The sequence below is a fragment of the Vulpes lagopus genome, chromosome 1, assembly GCF_018345385.1.
Source record: "Vulpes lagopus strain Blue_001 chromosome 1, ASM1834538v1, whole genome shotgun sequence".
Lineage (NCBI taxonomy): Eukaryota > Metazoa > Chordata > Mammalia > Carnivora > Canidae > Vulpes > Vulpes lagopus.
Window position 1 is genome coordinate 167,010,588 of NC_054824.1, and position 15,948 is coordinate 167,026,535.

Genomic DNA, 15,948 nt, shown 5'->3' on the forward strand with positions numbered 1-15,948 from the left:
ATAACAGAAGTAACCCTGAATAATGGATTGTTTTATTCTTTGTTAATTTCTTAAGCCCAAGATTTCAATAATGAATTTTTATTATTGTCAACAACAAAAAAGATATTTATTTATTTATTTTAAAGATTTTATTTATTTATTCATGAGGGGCAGAGACAGAGGAAGAGGGAGAAGCAGGCTCCTCACAGGGAGCCTGATGCAGGACTCCATCCCAGGACCCCAGGATCATGACCCAAGCTAAAGGCAGATGCTCAATCATGGAGCCACCCAGGCACCATCCCCCCCTCAAAAAAGGTATTTAAAAAAAACCAAGTCAAATCTCTTTTTCATTGCTTTGATAGACCATGTAAGCTAACTTACACATAATAAGCCTATTATTATTACCTTGTATATTCACATCAAAATCCAGCTCATCTTCACCTGCAATATTAGATGCAACACAAGTATATCGTCCAGTATCTGATATCTGAGCCTCCTTTATTTGAAGTGTGTGTCCACTTGCAGCAATATTGACATGATCATCTGATTTAAGGGGCTGTGATTCAATTATAATAATGTTACCTTGAAGTACACTAATAAATCCTCTAAAATATCATACAGTTGATACTTTTTAGGATTCCTTAATAAATAAAAATAAAATTATATTTGAAAGACTCAAGACAACAATAATTGAATTAATTTACTCTGATTAAACTTTTTTGAGTAATCATATTTTTATTTATTGAAAATACTGCTCATATATTTTACATCTGTGCTAGGTATTTCCAGGTGGTACATTTATATAATAATATATAAATGTATATAAACAATGAAAAATATTCTTTGATATCATATCTATTTATGTTGGAAAAAATCATTTTCAGCTGATACTATTTTCAGCTGAAAATGTATCAGTACCTGATACAGTATACTATAATTCTGTAGAAAATGCTAGAGTTTTTAAATGAAAGATTGAGAGCATTAACAGTCTGATTGATCTAAATATCATGATCGCTCATTCAGAAACATTACTCATAAATGGAAAATTTTAACCTTGAGATATTTGTACTACAATGTTTGATTCACAGTATTACTATACTTAATGGCACATTAACTTACAGATATTTGTATTATGATGTTTATTAATAACATCATCCAACATTTAATAGGATATTTCTCATCTTCTAAACATTTCCATTTACAATAAATTCCACATTCCTTGAAGATTTTAGCTTCTGCCTCACTATCATTCCTTCTTATAATATTTTTCTCTTAATTCTTGGTGACTTCAACACCCAAATAGACAGTCATCCGTGCTGTGTGCTCTCAGCTCCTTGGCAATCCTCTCTCAGCCACTCAACCAGAGAGTCATACCAGACCTTATAATTACCAATAACCACATCTCTTTATAATCTCACTTTCAAGTTCTCACTTTCTGACTTCTACTCCCTAATTCTCTAACTCACTTCCCTCTAGCATCCCAACTCCAGTAATTTTTTTGGTCCCATGGGAGGATCCTCAATCTACAGATCTTGCAATCTGTTCAGTCACTCACTCTCTTCTATTATGACAATTGCTCCTTGCATAACTCTCAACACCATCTGCCTTCTTTCCCTCTAGTTTGTTCCCCTGGTAAAACACTAACTCTGGTTAAAACCAATCTGTCCATTCTGAGCATCTTCTGGTCTACTCAAGGACATCCTTCCAGCAACTATGCCCTCTTACACCTGTAATCAACACCAATTGATTTCTTCCCACTAGATGATTTCAATCTGCATATAACATACTATAATTTTCTCCATTAAGAAATCTCTTTAGAATGCAGTCTATCTCCACATTTTTCTACTCTCCTTAGAATTGATGGCTTTAAAGTGTTTGCTGCATTTGCTATCTGCTTCCTTCCATATTTTCTTGAATGTACTCCAACAAGATTTTACCATCTGTACTTGACCGAATGCCATTGTCAAAGTCACCAACGACATCCATGTTGCTAAATTTACTGGTTAATTTTCAGTTATTTTATCTGATCACTTGCATTAAATAGTTTAGCTTGTCTTCTTCATTTTGAAAAACTTTTTTCCCCTATCTTTTGGGACATTTCATTCTCTGCCCCACAACCTCTAAACATAGGAGTTCTCCAGGGATTAATCCTCGGACCTTTTATCTTTCTATCTAAACTCATTCTCCTATTGATCTCATGTAAAATATTGGACTCATCTTTGTTTCAGTTTTCCCTCACATCCTGCTACCACCTTTGTCCAAGCAACTACTATCTCTCTTCTGTAGCACAGAAATAAATTCCTATCTGGACCTTCTCTATCTTCTATCAATACAGAAGCCATTTGAATCTTTTTAAAACCATAAGTCAGATCATATCACACTTGTGGTCAAGATTTTCCAGTAGATTCCTATCAGAATAAAGGCCAACTGGTCTACAAGGCCAGGTGATCTGCCTCTCCATTAACCTTTTTGCTCATAACTTCTTTGTTTTCATGGATCACTGCATTACAGTTAACATGCCTCAGGGCCTTTGTTAGTCACTCTATTTTAGACTATCTTATCCTCAGGTATTTTGCATCTGCTTCCTCCATTTTCTTTGAGTTTCTGCTCAAATATCACCTTATCAGTGAAGCCTTCCCTACATAAATAAGAGACCACAGTCCCCATGCTTGCTATTCCTCTTTCTAACTGAGTTTTCTCCATAACATTTATTTCATCTGGCACATTATATGTTGCACTGGTTTGTTTGTTTAGTTTTTGCCTCTCCAAACTTCACACGAAGAGAGATTTTTGTCTGTTTCCTTCACAGCTATATCCCATGCACCTAAAGTATGTGCTCAGTAAATAATCTGGGAATTAATAAGTTATTATTAATGTTATATCTTTTATATAAATATAATATAATTTAAATTTTCTATACTAAAAGAAAAACATCAGAGCATGAATAAATAAAACTCAAAGATTCTAATAAAAATTATTGTGGCAAAAATTATTGTGTGGCTAATATGCCCAATATTTTGTTGGATTTTCTCAAAAATGCTGTTTCACTGGAGTAGTGCTGCTTATATGAAGAATGAAGTAACAGAAGAAAGGGTACTCATTTCTAAAATTTTATTTATTTATTTATTTATTTATTTATTTATTTATTTATTTATACTTATTTTAGAGAATCAATCCTAAACCCTGAAAAATTTAGTAGTTTAACTGAAGCATCATAATTGGATCAATTTCAGAGCCTATATTTGAAACTGTAATTTAATCATTCATTATTATTTAAAAAAACAAAGCTAGCTCATTCCTAGTGCAATTCTAGTCTTTAGCCAATTTTTATGTGTGTATATGTTTGTCTGTATGTGTGTGCATGTGTAGTAACTAAAGGAAATAAAAAGGTTTTAGGTAAAAATTTAAAACAAAATAATAATACTTTAAAAGAGAAAGAAGTTATCCAAGTAAACCCATATAGGATTAATATTGTACCATGAAGTGTACTTCTAGTGAGAAAAGAAATCGTAAACAGAACATGGTGGGAGTTCCATATTTTTTCTTTTTCAATGGCTTCCAGATGAAACTTGCTTACTTTATAAGAGATGATTTTTTTTTCTAGCTGCCAGTGTTGCAAAATCTCTGTGATCTGAAAAAATAAAGCTATATCTTTCTGCATCTTAAATCATAACTCTGACCTGAACTTCTACAGTTGGAATTTAACTGGCCATTTCGTTGATTATGTGTATAACAGGACAAATAGCAGCTTAGTTATGCCACATCTGTATTAAGCACAGTGTTAACAGCAGTTAGAAAAATAAGAATCTATTTTTGTGTAAAAACACTAGTAACATGTAACTTTAAAACATGAATGAAAGAGAAAGAAAATAAGTTGAATGAGAAATAAGGATGTATGGTCTGAAAGTCAGATCACATATGTGCCTTTTATTTAAAGTTTCACATTGCCCCCAGTTAACTGAATCAGGCATTTAATTACCACATTTAGCTATTTTTCTTCTTTTTGTAATCTAAAACATGTTTCCTTTTGTAAAAGAATTAAAGGTGTTTAGAGAAAATTCTTAAAAAACTCAGTACCCATGTTATACCTATCATTTTAATCTGGCTTAGCACTATTTTGTGTTTCTTCTCTACAAAGTTTGCTTACTCTGTAAAGCCCCAGAACATAAAAACTGTTTCCCAATAGGAAGGTGGTTGGATTTTCATACATGGCTGCTAATGTCCACACAAACAATCCTTCAAACTTTCCAGTGATGGAATAATGCTAAAACTGTTGAACATGTTTCAAGTTTCTTTGCAGTTTCATATTCTAGGAGCATGGGATTGCGCTAGTTATAAGGTGACATTGATTCTCTGAGTTACTTGTATCTGCATTTTTCTTTTAAAAAAAATTCAATTAAGCATTTTTATTTTTCAGAAACTACTAGCAAAGGAGAAAACATATGACTGACCTGTCCATCCTTGTACCAGCTGAGAGAGGCAGAAGGAATTGCGTAAGCTTCACATTCCAAAGTCAGAGTATTGTTAACTTTGATCTTCACTTCTTTAGGGGAAAGACCTGGCCCCAGTAGGTCCCCTTTATTGATGATGGGTGGAACTGCATAAAAAAGGAATATTTGTAGAGTTAAACATTGGTTCTTTTAAATACATGGAAATCACACTGAGGATTACTTAAGAAGACAAGGAAGTAACTGAGGCATTTGGTATGCTCCCCTTTCACCATAGACCCAAATTAGCATCTTGTGAAATGGCAGTGCTCAGAGACAGAATTTGAAGGAAAACAGCTTTCTCCTTTCATCATTTTAATACTGTCAATGAAAGTAAAGTCCTACTTTCTTTTTCTAGGTCCTCAGAAACAGTCCAAGCATGATCTATAAAATGCATTTTCTCAGTCATTAAAGGAACGCATTCAGAGAACAAAAGACAATCAGAATGATGATCTTCATTTTAAATCAAAACCAAAACCCAAATCCTGCAGTGTAGGTTCTATTAATGGTAGTATTCATTTTGCTTTTTATGTATAGATCAACATACAGTGGATCTTAGGCTATTGATTAGAACATACATTCTTAATATATATACTTAACCTATATTCAAAATATACTTAAATAACAATTTTGTGCATTAAAATACTATAACTCAGCCCAGAAGGCTTTCAGAAGGAAAAACAAAGAAATGTAAGGAAGTGCCACTGACAAATTCTCCAACAAGAGGCCAGTGAGCAGACTGGATGGGGTTGGATGGGGTTTCACATGTTTAAGCAATTGAGGACATAGGTACAATGCTTAATTTGACTTGCATTTTAATAAAGCAAGCTGCGTAAACAACAAACTTTAATGATAAGCATAAATGATTATGAATACTTAATAAAAAAACAGGATTGAAAAAGATTACTTGAAGAAAGTATGAAATGTAGTGTTCTTTCAGGACTTACTATAGACTTTCACTTCATAGTGCTTTATCATTTCCCCCGCCTCATTAGTGGCTATACAAGAGTATCTTCCAGCATTGTCCTCCTGTGCATTTAGGATCTGCAGAGTCCTACCTCCTGAAAAATCATGGAACATGAAAGACTTTCTGAAGTCACAGTGGCAACAGAGTATGCACAAAATACCAGGGTTTTTAGTTCTCACTATTAATGTATTTCTTTTTCTATGTGCCAATTCTATAATAGACATTTAATACAAGACAAACTACAATATTGATGAGCAGTAAATGGTGGGTGAGGAGTCAGTCAGTCCTCTGATGATCCACTATGATAATGACTATCATGCCCCATCCTGACGCTCCCATGCCTCTGTATACACTCTGGTCAAGGTCTTTACTTTGCTCTCTTCATAAAATAGATCTTCTGCCTTAGTCATCTTCTTCGCCTCATCTAGTTGAGCTATCATAGAGATTAATCTTGCTAGAACTTAGTTTGTATTATGGTACATTTTCCCTTAAAAAGTCTTCATTGGTTCTCAATTGACTTAAGTATAAAGTCAAAAGTCTTTAGTTCAGGCATTCAAAACATGACTCCAATGTTCCTTCCTGACTTTTACTTCTACCCATCTCCTCCCTGCCACACACACACACACACACACACACACACACACACACACACATCACAAACAATGTCCCCACTCAAGTGGAAGGTAGAAGCCTACATATTATTACTTGCACATAGTGAGGCCTTTGTACATCTATGTGCCTTTCTCACTTTGTATCTTTCCCATATTAGTCATCCTGATGGATCTGAAATTGCTCATTTCCAACCAAGAACATTCTAAACCTTTCTTTAAGGGCTGGTTCAAGTTTTAACTGCAAAAAAGTACTTCTTGACCACCACAGAGGCCATGTCATATCTCATTTATCAATTGCCATGACTATTCATAATCCATGATTATTCATGCATTCAGGTTGCTAATTAACTTTTAAATATATATTAACTCCTTTCCATATAAAATTGTAATTTCTAAAAGCCAGTGATGATACTTTTTAATTCTTTCTATTTTCATACATGTTGCCAAGTATTAAGTAGAAATAAATAAACTCCATCTAAATACCAATTCTCTTTAAGGTTCAATTAAAAAAGAAATGAATTTCTACTCTTTTGGTAGTCCACATCGTATTTTAGCAATGAAAAGCTTTGTGATATTTATTTATTTGCCTTCTATTTAGATATTTTGTCTTTCAAAAAGTAATTTTACTTTAGATTACAAGATATATACAAATAATTAAAGAGTTAAAATGGCAGTAGAACAGTATAACTAAGGCATAAGTACTTTCATAAAAAATAACCAAGGATTCTTTTTCTACAATAGTAGATGGTGTAAATGCAGGCATTAAAGTAAATTTATTACCTGGAAGAATACGAATATTTCGGTTGGATTCTAAAGGTGTTCCATCCTTAAACCAGGTGATGGTGGCTGGAGGATATGAATAAGCTTCACAGACCAAAGATGTGGGGCTATTAAGGATAACAGTGACATCTTCAGGGCCACTATCACTATCAACACCAGCAATTGTAGGAGATACTGAAAAAGATTTAAAATGTGATTAAGGAAGTATGTTTAGAAATTTTCTTACTTGTGAATTTCTAAGTTTCACTATAGTTATTTGTGTAATTCTATTTCCTAACAATTTCAGAAATAATTGATTACTGTTCTTATTCTACATGATAGGGATGAGAACTTCAAAATGGAATAATGGAGGAGATGACATGCCAAAAGGAATTCTACTGCAGTGTAGTAGGGCAAAAATAAGACTTCTGGTGCAGGATACATGGAAGCATAGCATTCAATCCAATCTGAGATGTGTGGTGTGAGGTCTCTCACCAAGGTCTCTCATTAAGGATGGTCTCCTAAAGGAAGAGATTTCAAAATGAGCCTCAAAGGATTAGTGGTGGTTAGTAAGTGAAAGAATGAGGACTAATAGGAAGAAGGAGCATATTGTGAGTAAAGTAGTATAAAAAATGAGGGGCAAGCAGGGGGATACATCAAGGATAGATTTAAGAGGGTCAGGGTAAGTATTGGAAGCAAGGAAAATGAAGACAAGTCCATTTACTCCACATAAGATAATGAGGGTTTGGGATGCCTGGGTGGCTCAGTGTTTGAGATCTGCCTTCGACTCAGGGCATGATCCCAGAGTCCTGGGCCCTTGCGGGAAGCCTGCTTCTCCCTCTGCCTGCATCTCTGCCTCTCTTTCTGTGTTTCTCATGAATAAATAAATTTTATTTTAAATAAAATTTTAAAAAAAGATAATGAGGGACTGAATTAAAGGAAGCCATAATGAGGAAGGAGTGATTATGGAAAAATTTAGAAAGTCAATTGGTGGGACTTGATGATAGAATTTGGGGGCTAAAGAAAACCAAAGTCAAAGATGATTTCCAGTTTTCTTGCTTGGGAATGTAGGCAAACTCCAGTGAAGCAATATAAATAGAAATTATGGAAATATCTGCTCACTTTGGAGGGAAAGATGGTTTGTTCATTTCTGAATATCTTGAATTTGAAATGCTCATGAGAATTCCAGCTAGACATGTCCAACAAGAAATTGTATATAGAAATCCAAACTTGGGAGAAAGATACGGGTTGCAGGTATGGATTAAAAAAGATACCAGTATATAGATGATAATTAAACCTGTGAGAACTAAGCTTATTGTTTGAAGACAATATCTAGAGTAAAATGAATAGCGAAATAAGGAGAAAATGCTGAGGTACCTGATGTTTGAGAGATGGACTAAGGAGAAGTCCATAAAAGAGAGAGAAAAGGAGCAACCTTTTAAAGTGTGCAAAGATAATGACAGAAGAACACTGTGTGGAAAAATGAATAAATAAATAAATAATGTCTAAAACGTTAAAGAAATATTTGTTGGATCTAGCAATAGGATAATCTTTGACACAACAGCATGAAGCATGGCATGGGGAAAAGCCCATTTTTAGTGGGGCAAAAAGTATAGACAGGGAATTGTTACAATATAAAGTGATGGAGACAGTAGAGGATGAAGCTGTAGGTAAGGTGGATGGTGGGAATAACTGACATACCAGTGATGTAGGGTTAAGGGCATAAGAGTAAGAATAAGAAGGAGAACTCATCTTCTGGGAAAAGGGTAAGGAGACTGAAATATGACTGAGCAGATTGGAAGTTGAAATGAACACACTTAAACAGCCTCAGCTTTGTGATGATGGTGGAAAAGAAGTCTTTGATGCAGATCCTTCAGTCTTCAGTGAATGAGGGAGAATGACAAGAAACAGGTAAGTAACTAGGAAGTGGGGATTGGAGGGTATAGTCAGATAGCATGACTTGGGATACTTCCAATAAAGAATAATGGTTTGCACTAGAGAGTCTCCAGGGAGCTAGTGTCTCTTAGGAAGAGTCAGATTTCAATAACAGTAAGGAGATGGAGAGAAACTAAAACAGGTTCCCAGAGAGGACAGAGTATAGAACTTAGACATGAGTCAGTATTAGGAAGTGAATTAGTGGTGAAAGGAGGAGGCATGAGGAACATAAAGCTCTAAGAGGAGCAGTGAATAAGTTGCAAAGGGGGGGGGGGGAATCCAGGGCTGAGCATTTGTCTTTCATATACTGATAGGTGTGAGGAACACAGGTGTCTTAGTAGGCAACTGGCTCCTGAACTCCCATTCATACTTGTCCAGCATCTGTCAGTTGCTGGGGCTGAATCTTTGACAAGGTAAGAGGAGTTCCACTTTTTGAAGTTTATTTTTTATATATTATCAATATATAGTATTCATTTGATACTTATACATTATCCTTTATTTTGATTTAATTTTTTTTGCACACGTATCTTTTCTTAATAAGACTGCAAGCTACTTGAGGGCAGTATCTTGTATGGCAGGTATAGGACTATGTATTCCCAAAAAGTCTAGGCAATAACTACAAAAATAAAGAAAAACTGCAAAACACTGCATACTCAAATGTAGGTCAGTTGATTCTAGTAGAATGAAAAGAATTTTGATATTAGTAATCAAATATAATATATTTAGGTGGTACATTTTAAATTTCAAGGTATAAGCAGAAATTAATAATCTATTTCAATGTCAGTATGAGATATAAGCATAACTTTGATATTGCAAGAACGGAACATAAGTTATTTTATAATTCCTAGTATACAAAGACTATAATATGGAAAAAATTTTAAAAGATTTTATTAATTTATTCACAAGAGACACAGAGAGAGAGGCAGAGACATAGGCAGAGGGAGAGGCAGACACCCTGCAGGGAGCCTGATGCAGGACTTGATCCCAGGATCCCGAGATCATGACCTGAGCGAAAGGCAGATTCTCAACCACTGAACAACCCAGCTGCCCCTATAATATGGACAATTACCAATAATTGTCTCATCAAGAAGGATAAAATACATTAGTTTGAACCCCTTGTACTGTTGACCTGTTTCTCTTTGAAGAAACATATACCTTTTACCACTGTGTTTAAAATATCTGTCTTATTCACAGTTGTGTCTCTAGCACAAAACACAGTTCCTGGAACATAGGTGGTATTCCAAATGTAACAAATAAATTTATAAATGAATGAATTAATTAAAGAAAAATAGCAAATGTACACAAACACTAGTCCTCCTTAAATAATGAAATTCTATGGCAGAAACATTAAAAAGAAAAAGAAAAGAAGGTAATTCTGGTTCATCAAGATTTGAGGATGCTTGTACCTACCCAACACATTAAGACTGAAACTTTTGCTCTTGTCGCCAGCTGTATTAGAAGCCAAACATGCATATCTTCCAGTGTGTGATACTTGGGCATTGGTAATTTTAAGAAAATGGCCACCAGACATAATGTGATGGGTGTCATCTTCTTGGAGAAGCTGTCCATCTTTGTGCCATGTAATTTCTGGGACTGGATTCCCTGTAACAAAAAGCCATTTCTGAGGGATGGCTAATAATTACATGCCTACAACTGAAACTAAAAGAAGGCATTTTCACTATTTTCCTTTTAAATATCACACTTGTAAAACAATGTGTTATTCATTTTAAAATAAATTTGTAAACATAATTTATAATCTTTTAGTTCTGATCTATAAGTGAATTAATTCCAAGTTAGTCTTTGTGTTTAATTAAATATTTACATATACTTTTAAAAGAATGGGACATGCATTTTTATTAAAATTATTACTCACAAATTTTGCATTCATATTACATTTTTAAAGGTTTTATATTTTTGAAAGCAAGCTATAAAAAAGGGAAAACTTTGAATTAAACAATTCAACCAACACATATTTTCAGTTTATACCAGGATTCTAGCATACATATACATAGGCAGATAGAGATAGAAATATAGCAAATATTATTTTAATATTTATAGCCTATGGGGAAAGATCTTTTTATTTTAACATGAGACTTATGTTAAATATTAATTTTTAAGTTGCTCAAATAATTAAAAAAAATTAAAACCATAAAGCAAGTTCTGTTATGGAAAAGGGCTAGGATAATATATTAAAACTGGAAGGCTTGGCCATATCAACCATGGAGCCTGTTCTATAGCTCTACCCAGGTAGGAAAACAAATTTGCAGGGCTCCCAACTGCTAAAATATAGTACCTAGTTTCACATGACTAGGAAGCCTAACCAGGGAATCCAGGCAACCACAGAACCTATCCTACAGCTGCACTCAGTCAAGAAACCCAGTGAGCAGTACTATCCAACTGTTTCCAGCCAACATTAATCCCTCCCTGCTAACCTCAGAGCTCAGGTAGTGTCCTTAACCAAATAGAGACCCTAAGAGCAAGTCCCATCTAAAAAGGATGCTACCAGATGACCCATGCAGAACACCAAGCTGTGCTGACTGACAAATGACTGTCTTTGCCAAAGTGAACCTATAAAGGCTGGAAGAGGAGACCCCTTGAACAAATGTGCAAATACCAATGCAAGGAATCAGGTAAAAAAAGACATCATCAAAGGAAACTAATTAAGCTCCAATAATGACCCTAAAGAAACGGAAATCTGTGAACTGTTTGACAAATAATTTAGAATGATTCTCTCAAAGAAATTTAGTAAACTAGAAGAACACAAACAACTAAACAAAATTTAAAAATGGTGTATGAACAAAGAAACGGAAGCCATTAAAAACAAACAGACTTCCTAGAGCTGAAGAATACAGTGACTAACCTAAAGAATTCAACAGAGAGCTTCGACAGAAGACTCAACCAAGAAGAAGAAAGAATTAGTGAACTAGAGGATAGGTCATTAAAATTATCCAGTCAGGAGAGAGAAAGAAAGAGAAAAGAAAAGAGGGGATCCCTGGGTGGCTCAGCGGTTTAGCACCTGCCTTCAGCCCAGGGCATGATCCTGGAGTCCCGGGACCTAGTCCCACGTAGAGCTCCCTGCGTGGAGCCTGCTTCTCCCTCTGCCTGTGTCTCTTTCTCTCTCCCTCTCTCTTTTCTCTCTCTCTTTGTCTCTCATGAATAAATAAATAAAATCTTTTAAAAAAAGAAAGAAAAAAAAAAAGAAAGAAAAGAACAAATAAAAGGAAAAAAAAGTGAGGAAAGCCTATAGGACTTATGGAATACTGTCAACAGAAACAATGTACACATTATGGGAGTCCCAGAAGGACAAGAGATAGAGAAAAGGACAGAAAGTACATTCATAATAATAATGGCTGAGAACTTCCCAAAAATAGGGAGAGAGATGGACATCCAGATTCATGAGGCACAAAGGACCTTAAGTTGGTTGAACTTGAAAAAGGCTACATTGAGACACATAATTATATTTTCAAAAGACAAAGTCAAAGACAGAATTTGAAAGCAGCAAGAGAAAAGTATATTAATTATAAGGGAACCCTCATAATACTTTACATGGATTTTTAAAAAATAAGGTTTACTTTGTATGCCAGGAAAGTGTAGGATAATATATGCAAAATATTAAAAGAAAGAGGAACTGTCAACCAAGAATACTATAGCTGGCAAAGTAGTGGGGGTGGGGGGAAGACAAAGAATTTCTTGAACAAACAAAAGCTGATGGAATTTGTCATCACTAGACCTGCCTTACATGAAATGCTAAGGATGCTCTCAAGTGGAAATACAAGGATGATAATATTGTAAAACATATGAATATGTGTATAAAACTCACTGGTGATGGTAAATATGTAATCAAAGTAATATTCTCTACAACTGTAATGATGGTGTGTAATTCATTTACAACTCTAGTTTAAATGCTAAAAAGTGAATGTATTTAAAATAACCATAGCTGCAATAATTTGTTATCAGATACATGTAAAAAATATAAAACTGCCACATAAGTAACCTAAAATGTTAGGGGGAGAGAAGTAAAAGTGTAAAGTTTATGTATACTATCAAAGTAAAGTTATTATCAGCCTAAAAAAAGATATAAGATATTTTATGTAAGCTCTATGGTAAAGAAAAACCTATACTAGCTAAACAAAAGATTATGATAATGGAGTCAAGGCATATTGCTACAAAAAAGTCATCAAATTACAAAAAAATACAGCAAGATAAGAAGCAAGGAGTAAAGGATTTACAGAACAATCAGTAAACAATGAACAAATGGCAACAGTAAGTCCTTATGTGTCAATAATTACTTTAACATCAATGGATTAAATTTTCCAATCAAAAGAGAATGACTGGATTAAAAAAAAAACAAAATTCATTAATATGCTGCCTATAAGAGATTCACTGTAGCTTAAAAGATACACATAGCCTGAGAGTGAAGGGATGTAAAAAGATATTTCAAGCAAAAGGCCCTCAAAAGAAAGTAGGAGTAGCTCTATTTATTTCAGACAAAATAAACTTTAGGCTAAAAATGGTCAAAAAAGGCAAAGAAGGTAATTAGTTAATTAGTTAATGATAGAGTCAATTCTCAAGAAGACATAATAAATTTAAATAGTTATGCACCCAACATTGGAGCATCTAAATATATAAAACAAATATTAATAGAACTAAAAGGAAAAGTGAACAGCAATACAACAGTAGTTGGGGACCTTAATATCCACTCTCAACAATCTATAGAAAACAAGAGGACTTGGGCAACCATAAGACCAAAGAGACCTAACACACATATACAGAACATTCCACCCAAAAGCAGAATACACATTCTTTTCCAGCACATATATAACATTATCTAGGATGTTAGACCACAGAAGTCTTAAGAAATTTCACATAATTAAACTCATACAGAGTATCCTTTCTTATCACAATGGCATAAAAGTACAAATCAATAGCAGGAAGAAAGCTAGAAAATTCACCAATATATGGAAATTAAACAATACACTTTTGACCAACCAATGGATAAAAGAGGAAATACAAAGGAAAATGAAGAAGTATCTTAGGATAAATTTAACTGAAAACACAAAATACCAAAATTTATAGTATGCAGTAAATGCAGTTTTAGATGGAAGCTTATACTAAAAAATGCAAAAATAGAGGAAAAAAGAAAGATCTCAAATAAACAACTTAACTTTACACACCTCAAGGAACTAGAAAACAAAGAATAAACTAAGACCAAAATCAGCAGAAGGAAGGAGATGATAAAGATTAGAACAGAATTAAATGGAGAACAGGAAAACAATAGAATAGAAAATATCAACAAAATTATGAATTGGATTTCTGGAGAGATAAACCGAATTGAGGAATGTTTAGCTGGACTAAGAAAGAGAGAAGGCCCAAATAAATAAAATTATAAATTAAAGAGGAGACATTACAACAGAAATATAAATGATTTTAAGAGAGTACTATTAATACTATAGCCAACAAAGTTGACTATCTAGAAGAAATGGATAAATTCCTGAAAATATACAACCTGCCAAGACTGAATCATGAGGAAACAGAAAATCTGAACAGACCAATAATTAGTAAGGAGACTGGATTGATAATAGAAAGTCTCAACAAAGAAAAGCAGAGGATCAGATGGTTTCCTGGTGTATTTTACCAAACATTTGAAATATATCCAAACCATTTTAACAAAGCCAGCATTGTCCTGATAACAGGGCCAGGTAAGGAACAAAAGAAAAGAAAACTACCAGCTAATATTCCTGAATAATACAGATGCCAAAAAAATTCTCAACAAAATATTGGCAAACTGAATTCAATGACAAATGTAAAGGATCATACACCATAATCAAATGGAATTCATCTCTGAGATGAAAAAATGGTTCAATATATACAAATTAATAAATATAATACATCACATTAATAAAGGATAAAAATATTACGTTCATCTACCTACATGCAAAAGAATGAAACTGGACCACTTTCTCACACCACACATACAAATAAATTCAAAATGGATTAAAGACCTAAATGTGAAACCTGAAACCATAATACTTCTAGAAAAAAAAAAAACATGGTAAGTAATTCCTTTGATATTGGCCATAGAAACATTTTTTCTAGATATACCCCCTTAGGCAAAGGAAACAAAAGTAAAATTAAACTGTTAGGATTACATAAAAATAAAAAGCTTTTTGCACAGTGAATGAAATCATCAACAAAACAAAAAGACAACCTACTGAATGGGACAAGATATCTGTGAATGATATGCCTGGTAAGGTGTTAATATACAAAACATACAAGAACTTATACAATTCAACACCATCAAAACAAATAATCCAATTAAAAAAATGATCAGAGGACATGAATAGACGCTTTTCCAAAAAAGATGTACAGATGGCCAAGAGACACATGAAAGGATGCAATATCACTAATCAGGGAAATGCAAATCAAAACCACATAAGAAACTACCTCACACCTGTTAAAATGGCTAAAATAAAAAGTAAGAAACACGTGTTGGCAAAGATGTGGAGAAAAAGAAACCCTTATGCACTGGTGCAATCACTGTGGAAAACAGCATGAAGTTTTTTTGATAATAGCCATTCTAACAGGTGTGAAGCAATATCTCATTGTGGTTTTTGATTCACATTTCCTGATGCTTAGTGATGTTAAGCATCTTTTCATGCACCTGTTTGCCATGTCTTCTTTGGGAAAAAATGTCTATTCTGGTCTCATTTTTACTATTTTTGTTTGTGCTTTTGACGTCATATCCAAGAAATCATTACTCAGACCAGTGTAAAAAAGAGTTTTGTACCTATGCTTTATTCTGGTTTTATGGTTCCAGTCTTATATTTAAGTCTTTAACCCATTTCAAGTTAATTTTTGTGGGTGGTGTAAGGGATTTACAGGGGTCTAACTTTATTACTTTGCATGTGAATATCTAATTTTCCAAAGCCATTTATTGAAGAGACTATTGTTTTCCATCAACTATTTTTGGATCCCTTAACCAAAAATTCACTTGGTCCCAAAAGACCCCAAATAGCTAAAGCAATTCTGAGAATGAACAAAACTGGAGGCATCAAACTTTCTGATTTCAAACTATATTACAAAGCTAAGGTAATCCAAACAATGTGGCCCTGGCATTTTAAAAAGACACATAGACCAAAGTAACAGAATTATGAGCAAAGAAATAAACCCATGCCATATATGATCAACCAATATTTGGTTAAGGGATCCA

The 15,948-nt window shown here is 33.9% G+C and overlaps 1 protein-coding gene across 1 annotated transcript in view; it reads right to left on the bottom strand.

Moving 5' to 3' along the window:
- The window catches only part of HMCN1 (hemicentin 1), a 465,430-nt gene that overhangs the window by 116,384 nt on the left and 333,098 nt on the right, over window positions 1–15,948 (bottom strand). The window contains exons 49-53 of the mRNA XM_041767864.1: window positions 10,149–10,340; window positions 6,825–6,998; window positions 5,414–5,527; window positions 4,431–4,576; window positions 385–535 (exon numbers count right to left, since the gene is read on the bottom strand). Coding sequence (XP_041623798.1) covers window positions 385–535; window positions 4,431–4,576; window positions 5,414–5,527; window positions 6,825–6,998; window positions 10,149–10,340 — 777 coding nt within the window. The remainder of the gene's footprint in view (window positions 1–384; window positions 536–4,430; window positions 4,577–5,413; window positions 5,528–6,824; window positions 6,999–10,148; window positions 10,341–15,948) is intronic.